At 46.4% G+C, this 26,978-nt stretch overlaps 1 protein-coding gene across 1 annotated transcript; it reads right to left on the bottom strand.

The window, feature by feature from the left end:
• Nucleotides 1-444: 444 nt before the first annotated feature.
• ezrb (ezrin b) lies at nucleotides 445-26,679 on the bottom strand. Its single transcript, XM_030344743.1, is given in 15 exon segments — nucleotides 445-1,417; nucleotides 1,420-1,447; nucleotides 1,949-1,998; nucleotides 2,001-2,199; nucleotides 2,563-2,655; nucleotides 4,834-4,994; nucleotides 5,884-6,014; nucleotides 7,044-7,207; nucleotides 8,012-8,108; nucleotides 10,123-10,269; nucleotides 10,554-10,637; nucleotides 10,971-11,245; nucleotides 13,178-13,273; nucleotides 21,173-21,256; nucleotides 26,446-26,679. Coding segments are annotated over 15 exon segments (1,755 nt in total). The 5' UTR covers nucleotides 26,458-26,679; the 3' UTR covers nucleotides 445-1,283.
• Between the last annotated feature and the right edge of the window lie 299 nt (nucleotides 26,680-26,978).

Genomic DNA, 26,978 nt, shown 5'->3' with positions numbered 1-26,978 from the left:
ATAAATAAACGGTCCAATCAAAGAACAGGGAGACAGAAACACAAGACCCAGATGTTTCACCCAATCAACAGTGGCCGCTGCTATCAGGAGGACGCTGTGGAGACCGCTGAATGCTACGCTGTGGACCGCTAGCGCTGACCAAGTACCTAGCTAGAAGTTTAGCTGAACTGATTTAATGGCGTGAATTTGCCTTCATGTATAAAATAATAATTTACAGTTATACCTCATTCATTTAGCAATCTAACAAGGTACATAACCTATGGAGCTGGTCAATATATAGAATGTTTGAAGCACATTCGTCCTCATTGTCATTCGTAAAAATGGAAACAAATACTAAACAAAGAAATATACAAACCGGTGAAAGATGAAAAACCCTTCTTAATGTCCCATATACAGTATAAATATATCAAACTAAGCATGACTTAAGGAAACGGTAGAGCTGTATTAAAACATGAATGGAAGTATTTAAAAACAAGACTATCTCTACTCCTTCCCTTTTCATAAGCTGTCCCGGTGAAAGGTCTCACTCACACCTCTTCCAACAAACATGAATAAACATTGCAAAGAAGCAAGACTGATTACATTATCTATGTGCACATAATGGAATATTACAAAAATAAAATTTGGCTATTCCCCCCACAATTTCATCACACCTCTGGTTAAAATGAATTTCGAGCTTGTAAGATTACACATGATCCAAAAAACAACACAAATATGATTGTAGACTCTAGAGAGGAAAAAGGATTTGGCACTACGTTACTTTTGTAATAATATATACGTATTTATAGAAGCCTTGTGTGTTGCCTAGCAGACCAAAAAAATAGAGAGCTTCCATCATCTGTGAAGGGCAGGCGTCGAGGAACATCTGCCGTTCTGCTCATACTGCTTCAGTATTCGGAGGAGTCTTATCTGTGTGCCACAGTGTGATCTATGTGCGACCGGTATGTGTGTGTATGTGGTGCGTGCGTGTGCACACACTACACGTGACATGCATTCGGTTCCTGTGAGTTTATGTACCTGTGTATAGGTGTGCATGAGTGTTTACGTATCTGCATATGTGTGTGTGTGTGTGTGTGTGGTTTGTGTGTGTGTGTGTGTCTGCACATGTGTGTGTGTGTTTTTGCACAAGTGATGTGCACCAAGGAGATTAGAAGGGCCTAGTTGCGCAAAGCGAGGCGACCAATCAGAAGGGGAGGTTGGTGTGACCATGGTGCGGGGGCCGGGCCGAGGCAGAGGCAGTGGGGGGTGGTTGTGTTGGGGGGGGGGGGGGAAGGTTGGGGGCCTTATAAGGCCTCAAACTCGTCGATCCTCTGCTTCGTGTTGCCCTGTCGGATCTGCCTCAGGGTCTTGTACTTGTCGCGTCCGGCGCGCACGTTCTCCGTGTGGAGCAGATCGTTCTGCGTCTTCTTGGTGTCGCGCGGGCCTGGGCCAGCTCAGAGGTCAGCGCCTAGGGGGAGGGGAGGGGGAGAGGAGGGGGAGAGATGGGCGTGAGTGGGGGGGGGCACGTGATTAGAAGAAGACGTCCGAAAATCGAAACAAATTCTGATTTGTTGTGCTGCTGCTTCCACAGTTCGTTACACCGCCGTGGGTTCCTTGTCCCCACGACAGGTTCTCGGATGTCACCGCCGGAAGTGGAGGCCAAAATAACTCTGCTTAATGGACACAGGATTCTAGCTTGATTTTATTTGATTGTTTTTAGGGTGAAAAATGAATGAAGGATCTATCATGAAAGAAAAAATGTCTAACAATGATAATTGTACTTCTATTGGGGATAATAGTCACAATATTACATTCATTACCATCTATAAAAACATATTGTGAAAGTAGTCAATCCCCCAGAAAGTACCGACACCTCAAACAATCGATTTCGGACAAGGGTCTCCGTAGCAACACCCTCAGCCTACCCCCCCCCCCCCCCGCCCCCCCACCAGCCCAACGGGCCCCTCACCATCAGCTGCTTCTGCACACGCTGGTTCTTCTCGGCCTCGGTGAGGCGTCCTCCTCGTAGCGGTGGTCGTTGATCTCGTCGTAGTGCAGGTCGGCGCTGTGCGTGCTCGACTTCTCCTCGCTGTCGCTGTAGTCGTCCATCACCGCCATGGGCTCGTACATCATGGGCGGGGGAGGGGGCGGGGGCGGCGCCGACATCACCATGTGCAGCTCCTCCTTGGTCTTCAGCAGGTCGTCCTGGGCCTCGCGGGCCTGGAGGGGCGAGAGGGAGAGCGGGGGGAGGAGAGAGGGAGAGGGAGAGGGAGAGACAGAGACAGAGACAGAGACAGAGACAGAGACAGAGAGAGATTCATTCATCATTTTTTTTTTCATCTTTTAGCATTGAGCCCAACCACAAAGGATAGTGCTTGATAATCATGGGCTTTTACTTGTTATTCATAATTGAATATGCACCATCAAAAAAAGAGGAAAAACAACTACTTTATACCCCAAAGCCACAAGAGAGGACATCCTGCAGCATGCATATATTTTTTGTCTATAGGTCAACCAATCAAACTGTGAAACCAAATAATGTGATTGGTAGGTTGTGTTGACAGACAGCTGTAAGCGCCCTACCCTGTGCTGCCACGTGTCTGCCTCCTCCTCCTTGCGTCTCCTGGCTTCCTCCAACAGGGCGATCTTAGCCGAGTGCTCGGCCAACTCTGCAGCCTAACGCAAGGGAAAGAACACACAGAATGCAATGAGCCACTTTGAGTTGCCCTCTGATATGCCTGTTTGAAGTTTGATGCGCTCCTGGAAAATTGTTTCAACATCTTGGGGCATTATGTGCACTAATATGTCAGTCCGAACGAACACAGAATGAGCAAAATGGGAAGAGATGTAACGAGAGATGAGCGGAGGTACATCAGACCTGTGTAATGGCTTTGAAAGCTTCCAAAGAAGGTGTGTGTGTGTGTGTGTGTGTGTGTGGTGTGTGTGTGTGTGGTGTGTGTGTGTGTGTGTGTGTGGTGTGGTGTGTGTGTGTGTGTGTGGTGTGTGTGTGTGTGTGTGTGTGTGTGTGTGTGTGCGCGTGTGTGTGTGTGCCTTTGACCCGGACCAGACCCACCTAACTGCTTCTGCTTGTTTGTTGTTTGTTCAGTGTGTGTGTTAGCGTCTGGGAATCTGAAGACTGTTTGGACAAGGGAAACCAGCTTTGCCATAAACAAAACTTTGTGTATTAAAGGATTTGGGATTTAAATTTGACATCCCTTAGTAAAAAAAGTGCAATAAGTTTTGGGTGTTGAAAAGAAAAAGTTACGATAATGAAAGCAACCTGTTAAGTGATTGATTATTCATTGTGGTTCTAAGTTTGGACGTTGACTAACTCTAGAAGCAGAGCATTGTCATAGGACCTAAGGGTCATAAGAGACTGGGGGGGCCTTTTGGTGTGTGGCTCGTCATGGCTACCAGGAGAGTTACTAACGTACTAGGGTTACCACCCAGAGCTGCCAACAGGACTATAATGGGGTGGAAGGGTGGGGTTTAGTGTTGGACCGGACCGGCTCCCACAATGGTCCCCAGTGGGTGCTTTCCGGGAACCAGTGTGGGTGTGGTTTTCCCGCCCGCCATTACTAAGAGCTTTTGTTGTTTCTTCTACCGGATTGCAGCTGATCCCCTTAATGCTGGGGAAAGCTCTTCCCTGGTGCAGGTGCAGATCTAAAGCAATCACGATGGAGGGATGAACACTTCCTGAACTCCACTCGATCGATCCACTCTCTCAGTCTCTCTCATTCTCATTCTCACTCTCACTCTTACTCTCTCACTCTCTGTCTCCCTGTCTCTCTCTCTCTCTCTCTAGCGTGGTGCCATTGGTCAAAGGATTAAAGCTAGATCCTGAGTGATTTGACCAGGAGCCGAAACCAAATCTGGCAAGGCATGGAGGCAGGAAGGACCAAGTGGGGCGGGCAAACCGACTGGCATGGGAGAATGAACGCCCTCTGCCAGGAAACTGGGCTCTCGCATTCTGGCCGTTTGCCAGCGTGGTCTCTCTATCAGCCATTTGGCGGGCGACCAATACACCGGATTACAAATGATGAATGTCTGTAATTGGAGTCTGAGTGGCTAAAAATAAAGGAAAGCAAAGCAGGCCTCCCAGAAAAAGGTGGAAGGCCTCCCGAGTTCACCAGTGTTGCCCCCTTATGGACACTGTTTTAAAGATTCTGTAGCCTGTTCAATGTGTTCACAAGGGGGAGTTTCATATTTGTAAGGCATGTTTCAATGGACCCTACCCTGCTAGTCTGTAAGCTAACAACGTCCAATGCAGAACAGGTATTGCTCTGACAATATGTTGTGACGAAAGGCCAGGAGAAACTGTGGGCCTGGTGTTTAATTTATCATCACTAGTTTGCCTACTATCTGTTATTCCTAAACTACCTCAAAACTCTTTTTATAGCGTCTGCATCTCACACTCTCTCTTTTCGTCTATGTACTATCTCCCAGTGACGCTTGTAGACTATCGGTAACGACGATGTTGTTGTTTTCATCAACTATCCTCCATCTTCTTTTTTTATGCCCGCCCCTTTCTTTATGCCCGCCCCTTTCAGTGTGCCTGCCTCTTTCGGTTCGCCCGCCTCTTTTATTTTTGTGCCCGCCCCTTTCCCTGTGCCCGCTCCTTTCTATGTTCCCGCCATTTTCTTTGTGCCCACTCCTTTCTCTCTTTCTGCCCCCCTCGGTGTGTCCGCCTCTTTCTGTGTGTCGTCGGGGCGTGGCACTTGGTTCTATGAACATCCTTATTGTACCGACAGCAATATATTGTTTCACCGTCTTACGACAAATGTACTCGTTGTAAGTCGCTTTGGATAAAAGCGTCTGCTGACTGCCCTCAATGTAAACGTGGCGGCCGCTCACCAGCTGCTCCTGGCCCTTCATCTGGTCCTCGGCCTGGCGGGCCAGCTCCTCCTTGGCCAGCAGGGCGGCCTGCCTCTCCATCTCCAGCCGCGCCGCCTCGTCCGACGCCCGCTGCCTCTCCTGGTCCAGCATCATGGCCCTCTGGACCTGGTCCTGGAGCTCTGGGGGCAGGGGGAGAGAGGAGGTGAGGTTAAAGGGGGCCGGGTGGCCTGCCAGCCTACCCCACTTGAGCCCGATGCCTCACCCGTACCTTAACCTTAACCTCAATGACCTGCACCTGAGTGTGCTAGAGGTCGCATTGGATAAAAGCGTCTGCTAGATAGCAGAGCGTAAGAACTTGACGCTCGGAGCTCGGCCAGAAGGTCTGTTTGATAAAATGATGTCTTAAGTTAGGCAAATAGTTAAGTCTGTGATCTGAATGTCATTCACTCATCAGTATAATTATGAACTTCATAATAAGTAGCTATTCACTGACATGACTATGCACGACATATTTCCAGAAACTGCTCCTGTATTTCAGGTTTGGACTCTTTGTTCCATCATAAACAGATTAAAACAGCAACAGTCAACAGGTTTGTTTGAAGTTAACACATCATTTAGTTGACCCTTCCTTTACACAGAAAACACCCTGAGATGCCAGATAAACAAGATCCTCATAGTTTGAATCGTTACATCTCAGGACTCTAGGTTTCTAGTCTCCTGATACTAAGGAGGAATTCTCCTGATACTAAGGAGGAATCCAGACCTACAGTACACACCCAGCCAACCGCACACACACACACACACACACACACACTGAACCATCAACAAATACACACACATCCCCACGCACACACACCACACACACACACACACACACCACGCACACCACGCACACCACACACACCACACAGATCCCCACACACGACACACATCCCCACACACACACAAAACACACACACACACACACACACACACACACACACACACACACACACACACACACACACACACACACACACACACACACACACACACCACACACACACACACACACACACAGAGCCTTACCTCTCTCTGCCTTCTTGGTCTTCTCCTCAAACTGGTACAGTCTCATCACCAGGTCCTGCTTCTCCCGCTCCATCTGATCCTTCTCCCTCTCGATGGCCTCCCGCTTCTTCTTCTCGTTCTCCAGCTGGGCGCTGGAGATAAGGACACACACACACACACACACACAATGAGAGAGCTGCCCCCACCACCCAGAGTGACGGCCCCCCGACACAATGCAGGGCTCCCAGGCCTCTCCCTGAACCACTGTGTGCGAGGCCCAGCGCTCTGACAGGAGGCACACACGCGCTGATACAAATGTGTTCAGCTGCTCCGCAGCAAACACAAACATGCACTTTGCTTTTGTCCGTCTGGGAGGGCGATTTTCTGCCTCAATCACATGCTTTTCAGTTTTTTTTGGTTTTTCAAACTTCTGTCACTCTGTACTGTGTGTGGGGGTAAATGCACCATGTTTTTGAGACAAAAACGTTTGATCAGCTCTCGAACAGCATGTAGGCCAGCTTGTAATCTACACTCTCCCTGACCCATGTATTGTCCAGACGCACTGCTCTGAGCGACGGTGCCCCTCTGGCTGGCTCTGTATCCCACGGCAGACAGTTACATCACTGTGTTTGAACAGCTGCGAGGGACAGTGGTTTGGTGCCAGACAGCAGCAGCTCTGATAATAGGCTAATAAATGTGTGTATGTGTGTGCGTGCATACATACGCGTGTGTGTGTGTGTGTTTGCATGTGTATCGTTCAAATTTGCGTGAGAAAGTGTGTGTTGTGTATTTTCTCCTCAATTACAATTACAAAAGCCATTGATCCAGCCGAGTTGGCACGTTTAGTGGACCACACCGATCCTCGGTAATGCCTCAACCGGGCAACGGACGTCAGATGGTGACCCAAAACGGTGGGTAACAGTCAACAGGCGTTTAAACCATAGAGTGCGATATTAATGCCTATTTATTTGGTTTTCCTTACAAAGGTGCATCTCCTTTGTGGCCAAGGGGTGGGACGGGCGTGGGGGTCAGGGGTCATGGAGGGAGCAGACGCGTGTGTGTGTGTGTGTGTGTGTGTGTGTGTGTGTGTGTGTGTGTGTGTGTGTGTGTGTGTGTGTGTGTGTGTGTGTGTGTGTGTGTGTGTGTGTGTGTGTGTGTGTGTGTGTGTGTGTGGACCTCACCGCTCCAGTTGCTTCTGGTGCTTCTCCTCCCGGGCCTGGGCCTTCATCTGCTGCACCTCGATGGTGTCGGGCTTGCGGCGGCGCATGTAGAGCTCGTGGTTGCCCATGCACAGCTGCAGGATGCGCTTGTTGATGCGCAGGCGAGCCGCGTAGAACACAAAGTCCTGACGGGACCACCACGGAAAAAAGACGGACCATTTTTGGTTAAACACAAAGAAAAGAAACCGCAGTTTGTTGAGTGAAAGGTATTGTTGGAGACGAGAGGAGGGGGGGGGGGGGGGGGGGGGTTGGGTAGGGGGTAACATAGCAGTAAAAGAACTGCCCCTGGTGGTTTTGGTGTCCGACAGGAATGACAAAGGGGAAGCTGTTAATGCCTATCATGACCGCACCTTTCCCCAGGTTCTCCTCTAGAGTTAATATAGCTTCAGGAGCCGATAAGCTGCCAGAGAAACCACATCACCATATATGTGTGTGTGTGTGTGTGTGTTGGTGTATGTGTATGCGTATGTGTGTGTGTGTGTGTGTGTGTGTGTGTGTGTGTGTGTGTGTGCGTGTGTGTGTGTGTGTGCGTGTGTGTGGTGTGTGTGTGGTGTGTGTGTGTTTGCGTGTGTGGGTGTGTGTGTATATGTGTGTGCGTGTGTGCGTGTGAGTGTTACGTCAGAATGCAAATCCGTCAGCAGTGAGTGAATGGAAAATGGGTGGGTGTGTGCATTGGTGTGTGGGTGTGTGTGAGTGTATATGGGAGTGTACATGGGAGTGTGTATGGTCGGTGCTTCAGTGTGTGTCTGTGTGCTTGTGGGTTACAGATGCAGACATCTGATATAGCAAGTAAATATGTATGCACAGGTAAAAAGCACAACAAATTTTGGATTTACTGCCTAAAATCAATCCCTACCTTTTGGATGTATGTAATAAAATGAATTATTATACAATGATTATTTTACTTTGTTGGTTCGTCTTGTTCTTACCGGGGCTTTCTTGTCAATAGGTTTGATGATGAACTTCTTGTCGTTGAATGAGATGTTCCGGATCTCGCTCCAGGGGAACCCAATCTTGGGGGTCAGTCTGAGGAGGAAGGTCACAGGAGAAGCCATCGGTTAGCCTCATAGACTGTCCCTAATCAAGTGGTCCCAGGTCACACACAACACAACACAACACATCTTGACACGTTTTTCTATTTTGTAATTCCTATCTGGCCTTCTAGCTCAACCAATACTGGGCAACGATGAGGCTAAGCAAGAATATCTTTCTAGATTCAATGCCTTATTGTCCTTCAGAGATGTATTTTAAGGTTCTGTGCGTGTCCATAATATGTGTATACATAGTCATCGTTTTTTTTGCACCAACTCCTCAACCCAATTCCATCCCTATTATTAAGTGCTCAAAAGATGGACCACTGTGACATTCTTCAGAAGGACACTCTGTAACACAGCCCAACAAGAACATGGCATGGAGTAACTGGAGACACACATTCAGAGAGAGGCCACAGGTGTACACCGCCACTCTGCGTTGGGCAATAGTTTCCCCACCCGTCCGTCGGGGGGGTCAGGCTCCTGCCGGGGTGCGTCTCGCTCGCTCTCTCTCTCAGTGGGATGCCGATCTCATTAGATACGCCGCAACAACAAAGTGCTGTACAAGCCTGCAGTGTTGCAATGTGCTCCCTGCAGAGTTCTGGTTGGCTGTCAGAAGCATTACCGCCTGAACTGGAATGACTGAACAATTAGGCTCCCCTGACACACTCTTGTGGAATTGAGGGGAAGAATGTTGACGCTAACCTAGCGATTTGGTGTCAATCAGTGTGCGCAAGGTCTCTTGAGCCATCGCGTTATTTGCGGACCGGTGTTATTGGAAGGAATATGGCCACCGCTGTATCCATGCAGCGCTGAAGGGAATTGTTAAAGGGAACCCCTAGAAGATTTGCATTGGCTTAAATGAAGATTGATACCCAAGATGGCTCAACGGTGAAGGTTAGGTGGTCCTAGCAGCCTGGCGTTATCTTCTGAGAGTTGGTGGGCTTATGCCTATAGAAAAGGTTATGTAAAATGAGCAGTCACTATAAAAACCAATCAATTGAATTGATCCCAAATTCAAATGCAGTGATTTCACATCGCAGGTAGGTAAAAATCCTTGGATCCTTGGACAGAGTTCCTGGTGTTTGTAGTAAAGCCGCTGCCTGTTTAACCAGGTGGTTTACCGAGACGGGACTCACCACAGTAGTTTATCTTTACGAGGCCAGGGTTGCATTGCAGCATAGTAAAGACCTGCTGCTGCCTCCATTGACTGAGAGGCTGAGATACAGGAGCTCACCCTCCTCCAAATTCTTGTGTGACGAAATAGCCTGAAAAACCGGTCTGTGTCACCAAGGCCACAGCAGGGGAAGAGCAGGAGACGACAGAGGCTTAGCTAACCTAAAGACATTGTCTAGCCCTGAGACTCTCTTGCAGGGAGCCTATTTGCAGAGCTGTGTACGTGTGTGTGTGTGTGTGTGTGTGTGTGTGTGTGTGGTGTGTGTGTGTGTGTGTGTGTTGTGGTGTGTGTGTGTGTGTGGTGTGTGTGTGTGTGTGTGTGTGTGTGTGTGTGTGTCCAAAGGAAATCCAGGCAAAAGATGTCCAAGGTATTGAGGGATGGCATAGTACTACCAGAGGAAGTAAACAACACTTTCCTTATCAATAACAGCAAGGAAAGGGGGGGGGGGGGAGTTGCTGTTTCTGTACAGTGGAGAGGCAGGGTTCGCCTCTGGATCAACGACTGAAAGACTAACTGAGGGACAGTTAGGGTAGTTCTGGAGTCAAACTCAAATTCAACTACAAGGTTGTGACTTTTTCTGCGTTGGCCCTTTTCCACTAGGGCAACTCCAAAACCGATGATACACAGTTTTGAGATAAGTGTGAGCCTCCAAGACTGGAACTCATTGACCTCGCACCGTATGGCAACTACAGCCACGGGCATCGGTTTCAAAACAACAATCGAATCAGTTCACTAACAGAAGAGACCGAGTTAAATCGATGCTCTCTCTTCTCTCCTTCGTCCCCCCGCCTGCTCGGGGACCTCTCCCTCGTGGCAGGGAGGTGTCTCTTACTTGTCGTCCTTCTCGTAGATGTTGAGGCCCAGCGCGTCCACGCCCAGCCACAGCTCCGTGCCCTTCTTGTTCTTGATGTCAAAGTAGTTGACGCCGTACATCTCCAGGTCCTGGGCGATCTTCAGGTACTCCAGCATAGCGTCCTCCCTGCAGAGGACCAGCGGACCGGGTGAGACAGGCCACAGCTAAGGGGCACAACTTTAAGCAGTAGGAACGCACTGGTACCATGTGTCCACTGTATCAAATAGTATGGTGCAAAAACTGTAGTTTAGTTTGACTTGAGTCACTTTAGGCATCAAGGAGAATGATCCTCTTTTACCGACCTAAGGATTAATACACTGAAAGAAAAGCTTGCAGGGCTGAATTTAAGCGGAAGACGTGATGTCCTGCTTAAAATATGATATCCTGAAGCAGCCGGAGCGCAGACTCACTTGAGCATGCCCCGGTGCTCCTCGTGCCACACCTGGATCCTCTCCTCCCACTGCTCCCGGGACAGATGGTGCTGCTCCTGCACTCTGCAAGGGTGAGGAAGAGCCAACGTCAAACCACCAGCAAATGAGATACTTGGTCTCAGACACACACGTCGTCATCGTCAGGCTCAGCTTCAAGCGAAACCAGCTCTGGCTGCCTTGCCAGGAATAGGAATAACTTAAATATATGTACATGTGATGAAAAAATATGAACAGAACCTCAACACAAATAAATAAGAGACAGTTCTCCAGTCTCAGGCTCAGTGACAGACAAAACGGCTATACCGGCCCAGAGGACAGACAAGCAACAATAATATGGTCATTCAACAGAGAACCACTTTCTTGGTTGAACCTGGTTCTTCACGCCCCCCTTCTCACCGCTGTGGCAGCAGGCGGTCCGAGGTGAGGTAGCCTGACCGGTGGACCTCCTTGTTGAAGTCTCCGAACTTGGCCTGCACCGAGTAGGAGGCCAGCAGCACGGCCGTCTCCGGGGGGCAGTAGACCTCATCGCTGAGGATGCCCTCCTTCACCTGCAGGAAGAAGAGCTTCTGGGTGATGTCCTGGATCAGCTCCTCCGACACGTCCTCGGGGAAGAACTTGGCCCGGAACTTGAACTGCAGAGGGTTCTCCTTCTTGATGTCCTGGGACGCCACCTGAGGAGCGAGGGAGCAGACGTCTGGGTTCTTCAAGGTCGGGACGCTGGACTTCTACTTTGTGTTTTGGATGCGTGTTCCCTGACGGTGTCCCCAAACTAGAAATGTTTTCATTTGAACTAATACTATGCTATCATCATGATGCATCGTTATTAATATTGTAGAGAGCTACGAATGGAAAGTGGATGAGGCTGAGGTTTGCTTTTATGTTGTATCCTCCATTAATAAGGAACCAAAAAAAACTATAACAAATATTATATTTTACATCCTATTATTCGTTTTTTTTAGGTATAGCCATATAAGGTTACGTAACACCTGTCAATAAATCATATACATGACAGTTATATAATTACTTAATATATCTGAATAGGCCTTTGGGCGACATTTCGGTTACTTCTCATCTTCCATGTAGTTTATGGGTGTGCGTGTGTGTGTTCAGGAGGAATTTCTTTAAATGTTACAATAGGTCGGTTGAGTTCAACTTCAATATCCCTTCGCACTCAGTTCCAGAGGGCATCGCTTCTCCGCTGACTCCACACAGCGTCCACAAACAGCGGTAATGCGGTTGAATGACCCGAAGCTATTTGTTGACACAACGCGTCTCTTCCTCTTAATTTCAAAGCGGTAACCAAACGCAAGGGGTCACGATGGTTACAGGCTGTACAATCAGTGCCTGGAATAGCCCGGTATCCATCAAGCATTGTGCTGAGGAGCAGCTATTTGCCAGGGCGTCCTCAAACTGCACTTCACTGCTGCCTGCGGAGGCCAGTGGAGGGTCTCACCTTGACCCAACAGCTATCGATTCGGACCAGGATGTGGACGCACCGCATAATGCCGTCGAAAGGACAATACTTCAGAGATACTTTTTGGGCGACATGATAATCACGTTTGTCTGCTTACGACAGAATTAAGATTGAGCTGGGCCTTTACCTTCATAAAATGGATGGAAGAGGTTGGGAATCTCACACCCTGATTCTAACATTGCTTTTAGAAAACAAACCCTCTCCACAACATGACAACATGGCGCGAGCAGCTCTATTCTCTGCAGGCAAACGTTAGTTCTCAGATCCACGAGGCAAAGTAAAAAAAAAGAAAAGCTGAGCGGTAAGATAAATACACAAGGTGTATAAGTGACACACCAAACCGCCGGAAGTGCTTGTGGAAAACCGAGCTTTGTATATACAGTGTGCGTATAATACAGGCAAAACCTCATTCCAAAGTCCCATGCAGTCTCATGCACTGTTAGCCTGGTTCTCTGTGCGATGAGCGCATGCAGAGGTGGCTTGCAGCGCACAGCTCAATTGAGAATGAATGTTTACCCCAGAGGACCATAGCGGCAATCTGTGTTTGCGCTAGGCCAACAGTGGACAAGAATGGAAAGCATGGGAATGGGGGGGGGGGGCGGGGGGGTCGTGAAGAGTTCACACTAACGTGATACAATACTTCTCCAGCTGGTTTATCGTCGTTGCGTCGACGCCCCACCGACACCCATGGAATTTGTGGTGGGCTTAACAATTAGCCACCAGTGTGCCCCCCGAGAAAGCACAGTGGGATCCACACCCGAGTCCAGCCTGCGGATGTATACACTCGATTCTTCCGGGCTTACTCATTGACCACGCGAAAGGCAAACACTTTTTAACCCACCCATCTGAAGAATGCGGCCCTTTCTCTGGTGCCGACGGTATGGGCTCCATCTGACTTGGCATTGTGTAAAAGAAAAGAAAAAAAAACAACCTGGACCCTTGGAATGTGCCCCTGGGACTCTCGAGGGGGGGCCGGCCACCACGGACGTCGCAATGTTTGCAACTCTTTAGCGCTAGTCATGCGAGTCACATTAGTCACCGGGTTAGTGGAATTCGAAAAGTAGAGGAAGGGGAAACTTTCACTCTTTGTATTTCCGTCACTGAAAGGAATACTCAGTGTAGAACTTACCTTTTTCTCCAGTTTCAGCCATGTTGGGTAACCTTTGCCGTCTGTGTACTGGAGCCCAAAGTACCAGACCTCGCGTAAGCCGATCGTCTTCACCACCTGTGAGAGAGGAGAGGGGACAGACTCGTTCAGGATACTGCGCTTCACTCTCTATGATCTAAATCAACGCCTCACTCCCACGTACTGAGGTGACTTGTAGATGGGGGAGAACAACACCAAGAACTGTTAACTACGTGACTTTCCTCATGAATTAGAGCACACGGTGAGGTTTCCAAACAGACAACTCGTTCCTCCACCAAAGATGAAGTCAAAGCCATGCCAAAGAGTTCACAGGTGTGTGATGCAAAGTGCAAACCTCAAAACTAGATAAAGCGATTATTTTAATTAATGGTTTAGATATACAAATAGACAATAAACTAGATCATATTACTGCGGCATTTGGTGAAAGGCCCTTTGGGGGCATCACAGCCTCCGGCAGGCCTTTATAAACCCCACCCTTTCAAAGTGAAACACTCCTGCCACCAGACTGATGTGATGAACCCAACCACTGACCACCAACATTCCCAGGAGCCAGGCTCGCTCGAGCACATCGGGTTCAGTCGAACTTGTGCAAACATTAAAGCGGCAACAGATATGCGTGTTTATTTGCATATGTTGTGTTTACATTTCTGCTCCATTGGTCTTCGTATGCAAAGCGCACCTCTCCAGTGCCACACCACGATGGCTCCGGGCGGGTCGTTACTGTGCTTGGTAACGCGGGCAAGGCGGTGGCTGTGTTCGTAGTTGTCAGCCTGACCTTACTCCTCAAACATTACTCTGTTCCACTTCTGGCCAAATGCTATCTCCCACAAATTGATAATTTCTGAGGAAAGTGATTATGCAGGTTTCCTTACTGTGTGGCAATACCCGCGACACAGAGCACACAAGAACACAATTAGAAGGGCTGGCCCTGAACAATGAGTGGGTATTGTTTGACTTGTGAGTAGGAGTGGCCTACTGTATGATTAGGGTGTGCTGTGTGACTCGCATCCTGTGTGTGACTTCAATGTGCTAGAACAGTCTACAGTTAAAAGGTAATTGGGAGCCCTTTCTGACATGCACAAATAAAATAAACTGATGCTTTTAAATCAACAATGACAATGACAACACACTTGTTTTGGGTACTATTGTTTTTGGGGATCAACTTTGGCGATTTTCTACATATGGTGGAAGGATCTAGAAATATCTGATTGTTCTGTAAAAGATGTCACACTTTTCGTCTGGCTTACCAGAGAATAGTTAATTTCCGACGGGCTATGAGTGATTTTCCAACAAGGGTTTGCTGTTAGTATGTGTGTGTGTGTACGTGTATGTGTGTGTTTGGCTGTGATTATGCACTAAGCCTTGTAGCGGGAGAATATATATGCCAGGTCCTTTAAAAGGTGTTTAGTCTCAAATTCTCCACCTAGTACTCTGGTGGGGGCCTACATCTCCCTAGCAAACTGTGAGTCAACACATACGCATCCACTCCAGGCCAAACCCATTTTAACCGATAAGCTGTACGCCAAGGAACCTCAAGTATAAAACCAAAATTACTCTCCCGTCAACATGATTGATTACTTAAAAAAGCAGCTAAATAGGTTGGTCCTATGCAAGGCTAGAATCCGCAGACCTTTAGATTGTGTGTGCGAATGTGTGTGTGTGTTTTGGTGAACACAACAAGCAGTAGCAGAAGCTGAAACGAGAGAGCCCTTCAACCTAGACCTCACCTGCATTAGAAGCCCTAAGTGGCACAGAACACAATCGTCCTTTTCATGGTGTTCTTTTAGGTTTTTTTTAAAGGGGCTGCGCGGCTAGTAAAAGCGAGAAGCTGTGTTAAAAGAGTGACGCTAGCTTAATACATAGCTAAAGGAAAGTTTGGTGTTCTCGAGGGGGGGATAAGCCTCTTAGGTCTAGCACATCCTTTCCCGTCGTGACAAAAATTAACCTTTTCTCCACCCACACCTAGTGTATAACATGTAATCTGAACCTAAATGTGATTTCACCAATATGTTGATGAAAATATGGATAGAATAAGTAACTAGACAGATGGCTGAATAATATCAATTCCCTCCATAATGTCAATTCCCTTCAACTATGTTGTTTGGCCAAGTTCATTTAAAAACAATTATGGAAACCAACGTTAAACCCATAAATTTAACCACACAAACAGAAAATAAATTATATGGCAGAGCAATCTTCACCAAATCATAACACGTAATACGTAAATCATTTTGATATTGAATTGTTAGATTCCTGCCAATTCCCCTCCTACTAGATAGATATTGAAGAACACAGCCTTGGGAAAAGCTAATGGGATTCATGTCTGATGGGCAACTGGTCCTTCTGGTAACATTAGGCATCAATGGGAGGAAGGAATTTAGCTTGCATTAGCATGAAACCCCCACTGCTCCTATCTGCTCTTGGACGTCTCTATCTCTCTGCTAACTCAGGTTTCAAAGTTGAGTTCCTCCTCCATCCAAAAGTAATTGAATGTGTCTTTCGCCTCATGTTCATAATGACGATGCTGACCCTTAGTCGACCGATATCACATGGGTTCTACCAACAGACGCCCCAAAATGTAATATTTTAACCTCCCTTCTGTTTTTGTATCTGAGATCTATCTTGTCCATGCTGAAAAGTGATGCAGATGTGTGTATATATAATATAATGAAAACACCCCGCCACGGGCTAAGGCACAGCAGGCAGGCATGTTGGTCTGGCTTTTTTGTGATCCAATCAACCACATTGCATTCATCCTTTCACAGTTATTCAGAATCAGTTTGGGTTGGTAGGGCGAGAGGGGAGAGGACATTGGGATGGAATGGAATGCCAGGCACGTCTATGGGTCTGATGAAGTCCAACAACCCAACAGAGAGAGAGAGAGAGAGAGAGAGAGATATGTCAAATTATGACATCTCTTGTACGCGTCCGTACATGTTCAGGATTGCATTTCCTCCCAAAATAAACAACTAATCATCACTGACTAAAGATCCAGAGGGTGAGGTTGGGTCTGCCTGTATGGGTGTGTGTATAGGTGTGTGTGTGTGTGTGTTTGTGTGTGTGTGGGTAATATGTGTATATGTTTATGTGTGTGGGTCCTTAGTTTCAGATCAAGGGTAGGTGAGGGCGGCTGGCGCTGGCGGGGGCAGGGGGGGAACGAAGGCCCCAGAGTGGGCGTGGCTGCAGCCCGCTGCTCATCTTAGGCCCCCGGGCACAATGACGGAGAGCGAGGCTATAATTGGCGTTGACCATGATGACCACGGTGACCGCAGTCGGCCCTCGACCCCCCGAGGATGAGCTCACCGCCGTTACTCAGCATTTCCATTGAGGCCGTCTGCTGCTTCTGTGTGTGTGTGTGTGTGTGTGTGTGTGTGTGTGTGTGGTGTGTGTGTGTGTGTGTGTGTGTGTGTGTGTGTGTTTGTACATGTGTTTGTGTGTGTCCACCAGGGGTGGAAATTAACACCCGGCACACGCCATTTGCGGGTGGATTTGTATGGTGGTGGGTAATACTTTCCAGTCAGGTCCGAACAAATTTGCATATTCAATACATTCGTCATACGGCGCTGCACAGTTTCCACAACCATTACTGTCAACATCCCGGCCCCCTTCTTCTTCTACGTCTCTTGCTGAACTGCGACTGTCAACATCCGGGATAATACACCGGTAACAAACAGCTCTCAAGTCTCACGCATTCGGCGTGAGACACACGCAATTCGGAAGAAGACGATGGGTGTGTCGCATAGACGTCGTCATCGTCTTGCCGTCCCTCCCCGTTCTATGATTGGTTCCCCATCTCAGGCGAAAATCAGATCCATGGAATCCAGGCTGCTTCACAGCGCGAAATACAATCGCGCGCAAGGCAGCATGGCTATAGCCAGGCGGGGCCATTTCGGAGGCGGGACACGTTCAGAATTCCATTCATAAATTAACAGACGTGACTGTGACATGAATTGTCTGGCTGGCTGAAATTTGAGGGCGTATCGGTTTCCACCATAGGTTTCTACAGGAAAAAATCTGTGTGGAGGTGGGGGAATCCAGAGCGGTATGGAAGTGCGCAATAATTTGCAGTGCCAGAATTCTTAGAATTTAGTCAGCATTTCAGATTTCTCAGAATTCTCTTGACACTGCAAATTAAAGCGCTACTTCTAGCGAACTACTTCGGGCGTGACTGGAGAGAACTTCCTTAAATTAACCTTTAATGCTTGTTTTGCATGAACGCTATTGTGTGAATTTGTTTGGTTCTCTTCATGAAGCCGGAAAGTGGGAGATTCCTGGGGCTTGCCCCATGAATTCAACCCATGCACACGCCACACTTCGTATTTCTCACGCAGAGAAATTACCAGGATAGCGCCAACCAATTTGGGCCGCTATTAAACAGTGTTACAGGTAGGAATCAAATGTGTTTCCCGTACGTAGGGTAGGCCTAACCATACGTCCTCTTTTGCCTGGACATGCCCTCTTTTTGAGACAATGTTTTGCGGAATTTCAAAATCGTCGTTCACAAACGAGTTAGGCTACGCCCTCCCCTACTCTGTTCTGTTCGCTTTGCATTGGCGGAAGTGAGTAGGGGGAGTGGTTAAGTAGAGCCTTCAGATTGGACGGTTTGACTTACTCAGTTACCGTCATATTTTGTATTTATTTTTTTACCATTATTGTTTTATAGGGACTAACATTAACAAATGTATCATACAGGTGATTGATAAAGTTCTATCTAGACTATGGAACAGAAAGAAAGTGTTTTTTCTGAATATTAGTGTTAAGGGCCAATAATGCTTACTCTCATACGTTAGTTACCATGTCTGTGGACAAATTTGTATTTAGTCACATGTAAATATAAAAAAACAAATTGACTTATGATGGTGTAGCCATGCATGTTTTTTTATTGCTAATATGTCAATTTTTTTTTATTGAAAGTACTTTGTATAGATGAATTATCCCCAAACTTCGTAACACCTTTGAAATAAACATGACTTAACATGGCAGATACCTGTGTATTGTTTATCGTAAGAGTGTAACATATTCAACTCAGTTCCTTGGTAGAACCTACCTACAGTAAAAATCACTTCTGATTGAAAAAAAGATGTGTATGAAAAACACTTTTCTTATCTATTGTTACTATTATATTGTTCATAATGTACGCATTTATTAAAAAAATATATAGCGTATAAAAAGTGGCTGGTAAAAAAGATGAGTGGCTGGTTGATTTTTAAATCTACCTGCCACAGTGGCTGGTGTCCCTGGTGTCCACTGAAATGCCAACACGCCACTCCATAACAGACTAGTTGAGACAGTGTGATATTGTGCTGATCACAGCCGTTAAGTATAAACTTGGGCCCGTTTCTAATAGCAACCCCGGCTGGCCGAACCTCTACAAACTGTTATTTTTTATCTGGAAGGGGGGTGGGACACTTGCTTGGAAATGGGGCACTGAACTGTAAGCTGAACTGTTGCACTATGAGGGAGTGTGAAGGTGATTCAGTCGTGCTACACCCAACCCACCAAGAGATTTTGACATGTGGGCGAGAGAAGCCGCCATCTAAACATAGAGCAATCCCACGTTTTTTTTTTCCAGTTTATTTGAAGTTGCACAGTCTCATTTCCAAGGGGTACCTATCTTTCCACGAGCAGTAGCCCTTGTATAAGATAAAGCTCACCCAGCCATTATTTCGTTGTACATGAAGTGGAACAGGGGATCAAGCTCAGACAAACCTCAAGGGAATGAAGCCACTTCCCTGCTCACCTTTAATGCCGGAAGAAAACCCATCTGTAATATTATACTGTGCTTTTGGTAAAACAATGGGCACCAAAAGCACAATATGATATTACAGATGGATGTTCCCCATTACTTTGGGATGCAGAATCTATCTATGATTAAGTCACTCATGGAAGTTTTTCCTTCAACATGTGTTAAGTTAAGTGAGTAAGTGACAGCAGCTCAAATTTAAGAACTGACCATGCACCACATTATGTTTATTTGCTCTCTCTGTCTCTCTGTCGCTTAGCAAAGGAAATTCGTACACATGAATGGAAGGGATAGAGCGATCCCGCTGACCAAAATAACAGGACAGCTCTGTGATTCTACACAGAGGGGCTGTGCACATCCACGGCACCAAATGCAAGTGATTATACATAATTTGCTAGACAGAGCCACTGTCATTTTCTTCTTTGTTGGGGGGCGTCTGTAATAAGAAAAATATAGAATTACATGGGACTTGTCCTTTTAACTCCTTTCTCTCAACAGCACTGCTGGGGAATAGAAACAGCCGAGCCTCAGAGACATAGTCACCGGTACAGTAGGCTAGGCACAAACAAGCTATTGAAAAACGGGTTAGACAGGAAGTGGCAAAAACAATGCGTTTCCTCTCCCAGTGCTGGAATCGAGTCCCAAACAGGCTCGGGTTAACAGGCAATATACTATTGAGACGGCAAGCCTCTCCACGAGTGGGAAACAATGAGTGCAAGGATGGATTCAAATAAATGAAAGAAAAGAAACCCAGGTACACTCAATCATGAGGAACAAATATATAGAAAAATAGAAAAGCCCAAGAGTCACCAGGACAGGTTACTTAACCACATAATGGACAGAGCATCGTGATTGGGTTGAATCAAGAATGAACCAAAGACATTGAAAAAACCCGTTCACCCAGATTTAGGGGCATCTGCCAGCAAACTTGAGACACTAATCTTAAATCTGAATTGTAAGAATTAAAATAAGGAAACCTTAACTAAAGTTCAGAGGCACCTAATATGTTAAAATCAGCCCCAGGGCCCAGCCCCTGACAAAATGATAAGGCTGAGTCACGTCACAATCATCCTGCCCATCTAGGCTCGTGACACTGACTGGCATGAGCCGTCCCTGACGGAGGCCATCTTCAGGCGGGAGCTGCCTTTATTATGACCTCACCTTGAACATTTCAACTCCTCATGTATCTCACACCAAACACACCAAACACGCACACACTAAGGGAACAGGCTGGTTTGCTATTCTGCGTCATTCAACATTTCATAACTTCCAATGAAGTCCGTTTCCACACTAGAAAAGTCCCTAACTGGATATTTTGAACCAGTTCAATATAAAAAGTCCAGTGAAAGGTTCAGCATCGTCGTCATCTAAATATGTTTGTTGATTCTTTGTGCTCATGCATGAACTTGAGTAGACCTAGGGATAAAGCCTTTATCTATCTTGATCTCTCCCCATCTACTTGAAATTTGCTTCAGAATGACCTCAAAATAATATTTGACTTTCTTCATGCAGCTCTTTGAATCTCAATGTTATTCTTTCCCCTTGATTTGTTTTATACTGTTATTTGTTATTGGACTTCAAGGAAAACTGTGTGGGCCTTGCTGTGCTGTATTATCTTGTCAGGGACACTGCAAAGGTTTGGTCAAATCAAAATAAAGAATAACCAGGAATTACTCCCTGATTGTATATGGCTCAGGGGGAGGCGAGAGGGGGATGGAGGGAGAGATAAGTGGCCCTCCAGTCCTCCATAAGATAACACTGTCAACGACGGCGACTAGACTGAGGCCACAGTGATAAAAGAGAGAGCTGCTTTCTCCACACACTCTCTCAGTGATGTCATTCCACTGAGCAAGCCGGAGGACAGCTGGTACAACCGGAGCTTCAAATCCCTTTTCCCTTTGCAGAAAGCCAACAGCTAGCTCCAGCTTTATAATTTAACATTCAGAAGAAGAAATCCCTTATAGATGTATATGATGAATGAGTGTAGTCTTCATTTTCTTTATTCACTTCATTCTATAAAAGAGAGTGAGAGTGGATGGATTTTGTCTACAGGAGACGAAGAACAATGAAGCAGACATGTGTGTTGCCTCAGCGCCAACTACAACCCCGAACAGACACAAATGCACACAGACATACGCACAACCACACACACACACACACACACACACAGACACACACACACACACACACACACACACACACACACACACACACACACACACACGCACACAGACCTGGTCGAAGAGCTGCTTGCCCGTGGTGCTGGGCAGGACTGCAAACTCCAGCTCTGCATCCATGGTGGTGACGCGAACATTGACCTGCTGACAAAAAACACAAGGTGCAAGGCCACAGTGAGTCAAGTTCATAAGCATCAACGACAACACAAAACAACAAAAACAACCACAGACTAGTAAAGAGTGGGGGAGAGGCCATCTGGTGAAGCAAATAGTCCTCGATCCCAGTAAAAAAAGAGAGCCAACCCAACTAGCCAAACGAAAGAGGGGCTGAGGCCTTTTGGAGGAAGGTTAGAGGGGGGGGGGGGGGGGGGGGGTTGTGTTTACACAGTAAACACACACACAGGACCCTGTGTTAATCGCCACTCTCTCTGCTTTGCAGAATGGGCTGTTTGAAAGGCATTCAGCTGCTAAATGTATAGGGGGTTTCAGTGGAAAATATTAAGCAAGGAGCACAGAATAATCCATTTCTTTGAGCATTCATCTACTTCATGAGGACCCTGGGAAATTAGCACAGCCATAGCCTGAACCTTAATATGTTAAATGTGCAGTACTAGCCGTTAAATATTAAATACAAGCAGGATGGGACGGTTTGAGAGTGGGTCCCTGTGCTGATAACCCACCAGACATTAACAATGGAGAATTAATAGCAGCCATCAGCCAAATGCTGGCCTTCCACACCCTCTTAAAGCTTTGGCTTTAAGAGGGCCAACTGGCACTTCATGCCAGTTGGCTGGTTATCAGCCTCTCCCCAGCTCTGCCCCCTTTTTAAGACCATCCGTTTGTATGTTACAGAAAGAAGCTGGTGAATCCTTTTTCATTTTATCTCCCCCTACTGGGAGCCGGTCTGTTTCCCCGTTGGTTAATGATTTACCAGCCATACCTATGTGTACAAAACGGCGATCCATCTCGTGGAAACCGGCCTAATGAGAGGAGATTTTAATGTCAACTCACAGAGTCCGGCCAAGCGATTATTATGCGATGCATAAACCTCAACAAATAGCTTGAGCTAATACGAAGCGCAGAACAATAACAGATGACGTCGGTTTTGATGCCACAACACAGAAAAACACTGTTATATTCGATGTTCGCTGACGTGAAACACACAACAAAGCACTGATATTTACCAAGACGTATTTAGAGTTATTGACACATTTTCTGCACCAATTATTCAATTACAATGCCCAAGGTTCTTGCCATCACCAGCGGTTTCCAGGAGACATTTAGTCATATGTCTAGTATGATTTTACTTTCTTCTCCTCTGGGAGTTCTTAATAACGGGCCGAGAGGGGGACGAGAACGAGAGTGAAGGTGAGAGGGAGAGGGAGAGAGAGAGAGAGAGCACAAGAGAGAGCGCGAGGTAGAGAGCACGAGAGAGAGAGAGAGAGAGAGAGAGAGAGAGAGAGAGAGAGAGAGAGAGAGAGAGAGAGAGAGAGAGAGAGAGTTTGCTAGCTAAAGCAGCCTTGATTGATATCTTTCATCTCCAGGCCATTGTGAATGGCAGTCAGCCCCAGCGATGGTAGACACAAGCTCAATGACGCCCACTGGAAAATGGGCCTCATTGGGAGGGGTTTGGTGCTGACTGAGTTGCAGGTTCACAGCTTCCTGCAAACATGCACGAGGCCTGGGTGACCCGGCTGAGACCGCTCAGGCTCACACACCAATGGCAGAAAACCGATGGAAAAGCTCACGATTGTGTGGCTATCCGGCCTTTGTGGAAAAAGGTGAAGTATACACAGGTCAAATCAATTGATCAGTGGGTCTCATTTGGGAGAAAGTTAGCTCGGTGCATAGGGAAATATGGTCATTTGAGTTTCCCTAGCGTGTGGTTCATAAAGAAAGGGGAGAGGAAGGCCCGTGCCGACCTTGCTACAGCTTCCTCCGTGCATAAGGTGAGGAGCTTGGGTTGCGAGGGGGCACGGTTTAAAAAGAAAAAGGGGAAAAAAAGGAAAAGAGGATAGAAACCTCCACTTACACAGCTGAACAAAGGTGCCCATTCAGCAGCAGGTCCCCAAGCAGTTGGTGTCCTCTCCCGCATCAGTATGCTTATGCCGGAGTGAACCCACGCTTTCAGAGATTTACAGCGAAAACCGAAGAGCTGTACTAGTTGGCACTGCACTGGGCTTGGGTATCGCAACGTTGGATGCTTTTGAATTTCTTTACGTCTGCAACAGCAGTCAAGGCCGCTCAGGCTGTCCCTCTCACCACCAGCGTCCACATACGCTGGGATTACAGTTGGCGGTGGCTGCATCCGAGGCAGCGGAGGGAATGGAACATGTGAGTGGGCGCGCAGACCGAAGGGCCAGCAGAAACCACCGTGTGAGTGATATGTGATCTCCAAGCTAATCCCTTCAACGGTAACTCACAATAAACCGAGGCCATGAAAAAGAAAACATGACACATATACTCGAAATATACCAGGCAAAGGCCCAATGTTCCATAGACAGGACTTCGGTCAGGGCAAAAAAAAAAGGTTGTATTAAGCATTATGAAGGCTCACTTCACAAGATCTCTGTCCTTTATTAATAAGTTAGAAAACTAGAAAGCCAAAGGTACCAGACAGATCCATAAAGGTAACCGCCAAGACACAGAGCAGTCCAGGATAAATGCTAGACTTACTTTCGCTGAATGATAAATAGGTTGACAGTTAGTGTTGCAAACACTGGTTTCTACGGTAACCAAGCCAATGCTGAGGGGGAAAAAAACTAAAACGCTACATAATAAACTTGGCCATTGGAAAAAAAGAGGCTACGGAGTTACTACACTGAAGAGACGTGGCTCTTGGTTAGTCTTGCATCTTAACTGCCAAAGACATTGTCGTCCTTGTGTGGCCTGGGTTTAAGACTTGCTTTTTGGTCACATTAAGGAGATTGGGCCATGATCATTGCTGTGGTTAAACTCTGAGTAGGGTTGAATTGAATTCCTCACTGAAAGCCATCCAAAACATAAGCCTTCTCTGAAAACGTTTGCAAGGCCTTGTAGGACAACCAGGAATAGACACAGGCAATATAGCAATAAACGAACAGACGAACAAGCTTCTGTAAGCTGCCTAGTATGGTTTTGTAAGACGTTAACACTTTTTTTATTACACTGCGTCCTCATGGGATATAATCATTCATCTTGGTGACTGTGAACCAGAGCAATAGAGAAACTTATATGCCCAGCAGTGGTGCTTCTTTTCAGCGGAGGGGGGGGGAAGGTGCGATGGTGGGGGTCTGATGGAGTTGAACAATGTTTGGTTCGGGTTCCTTCCGCATTCCTCTGTCCCAGCCTTATGAGGATAATGCACCCCTACAAACACAATGCGTGCAGACATTTGGCCGAATGAGCAGCATCTATTTTTTGCACTGTGTGCAATGACCCCGAGGGCGTTCCAGCCATCAGTGCGTTATCAATTATTTCAAGGAACACAAAATTAACAATGGAGCTGGACACGAAAAGGAAACACCCATACATGTTGGTCACGGCCACGCCTGAGAGGTTTCTATCATGGCTCTGTGACCGCAAGGGAAACAGGATTCTGGGAGAGCCGAGGAGCGCTATCGTTTACCTCGCCACAATGTGTCATTCAGATGAGGGAAACGTGAGTCACAGGAACCTCCAATCACGTCCCACTTTCTCCCATTGGATGGCTCGTCGTCTCACTCAACACCCCCACCAGACGATGTTGGAGGTGAGAGAGGCCTTTGGCAGCATGTCAGCTGCTCATGACTGATTGATTGATTGATTGATTGATTGATTGATTGATTGATTGATTGATTGATTGATTGATTTCAAAAGATATTCTCAACAGCTCTTATAGGGTTTACATTTTATTTTCACTGCAAATCAATATCTGTAACTCGATATTTCAAATATATTTCTAAACCTGATTCCCTACGAAAGGATTTTCACAGTCTTTAGGACACATAGGGTGTAATTGATGTGTATTTACGGTAAGGGCTTTTCAGCGCTTTACATTTGTAACTTAGAAAGATGTTTAACAACGTTTTCAAGGACTCACTATAACGTTAGTAAAGTCCTTTCACTCCTGCTCTCAGGCTGACTTAAGTTAACCTGAAGCTAACAGAGCGTAACACCTGAAACTAGACACCCACTGGGTGCCAATAATAGACCTCAGCATTCAGGGGATTCATTTTAGATTACAATTATAGACGGTGGGCAAATAAGAACAGGGGAACAAACTCATTAAAACATACTTAGTGTATGCTCCTGCTATTGGTTCATGTGATGCTGTGCAGCCTCCCCTCTTGAACTCACAAAGTGAACACTCAAGTCTCAGCAAGCAACAAAAAAAATCAGGGCTTCTGTGTGCTTGACATCATGGAAAGGAAACATTTTGCCATTATAACCCCCTCCCCCCAATAAAAAAAAATAAAGGAGCCAGACGTATTTCTGTACCTACAACAGGGGTTGTGCTATCAGCCCATGATGATGTCATTTCCACGGTGACACTCCTGACAACCCTGAGGCAGTTCTAAACAAGCCATCAACAAACTGTGTGACGCCCGACAGTGACCTCCTTCAGATGTTCAACGTGTACCAAGAGTGAGCACAATACCATGTACTGTTTGACAATACACGTCACTGTGGCAGCACATTTAACCATTTAGTCGTATTGTTCAAACCACTTCTTAATTAAAGTTGAACTTAACAATGTGGACTTGTTAACATGACCCCACTCTCAGTTCAGGGAGTTTATCAGTCACCAGACACAGACAATAATATGGTTTCTTATTTGAACAAATTTAACAATGACATCTGAATAAAAATAACAGGAGAATATCTACATCAGCCCAATACAAATGAAGACTAAAGACAAATAGAAGACAAATAATTGGTCCCAGTGTGGTTAAACAGTGATTATACAGCCCTACAGGACACACAGAAAGCTGTGGTCTAGATCCGTTGTCTGTATCCAAGAAAATTATTAATCAAGAAAAACATAAGTTTCTGTTTAATTTTAATAATGGACAATGGAAGAAAATAGTAAATTGTGTTAATTGGTGCTTCCAAATTTGTGCTTTGATCCTGATTAGGTACAATCATTGCTGGCAATCCGATTTTACTTTAATAAGAGTTAAATTTAATTAATGTAACAAACAGCAGAAAAAGAAATGTCTGTTATTAAAATTGGAAGAGCCCACATATTGTCAAATGTATGTTAGTTTGGCTGCTAGAGTAAACCCCATCACAAATCATAGAATCATAGAAATATTCAACGTAATGATTAATTAATGTGAAACAGCGAAAGTAAAGAATTAAATACATACCGCTTTAGGCATCGTTGGTCCTTTTCCTTACTTTGTATGAGACGTGATACAAAAAGAAAGCGTTCCCTGGAAAGAGACTGCTCCGTGTGTGAGAGACGCTCTCGTCTTGCCTTCCTGGAGACAGAAAGAGGAGAAACGAGTTATACCCACCTCGGCGATACTGGATGGGACGGAATAGCCTGCCTTTAAATTGCTGTGCACGACTAGTTGACGCACAGCTTCATGATGAATCACGCATAAATCCAGATCAAATATGGAAGCCCTTCCCAACAGTGATCAACTAAGTCTCCACCCTTTTCTCCTGGCTACCTTACTCAGAGGATGGGGAAACCTGGCGTATCGATACCGGAGAGGCTAGAAATAGCCTAGTTTGTAAAGAAAAAAAAAATATTATTGGAATAAAACTGCTTTGAATTGAACAGATTTAATAGGACGCGGGGCATGGGAACGAGTCTGAGCATGGAATCTCGGGAAGAGATATTACCTTACAGAAACGTGATAAAGTAGGTGTGAAAACACCTTTCATGCTCTCC

This window comes from Gadus morhua, chromosome 21 (genome assembly GCF_902167405.1).
Source record: "Gadus morhua chromosome 21, gadMor3.0, whole genome shotgun sequence".
NCBI classification, from domain to species: Eukaryota; Metazoa; Chordata; class Actinopteri; order Gadiformes; family Gadidae; genus Gadus; species Gadus morhua.
The sequence above is the reverse complement of the archived record's forward strand: the minus strand, read 5'-3'. Positions and strand labels throughout refer to the sequence as shown.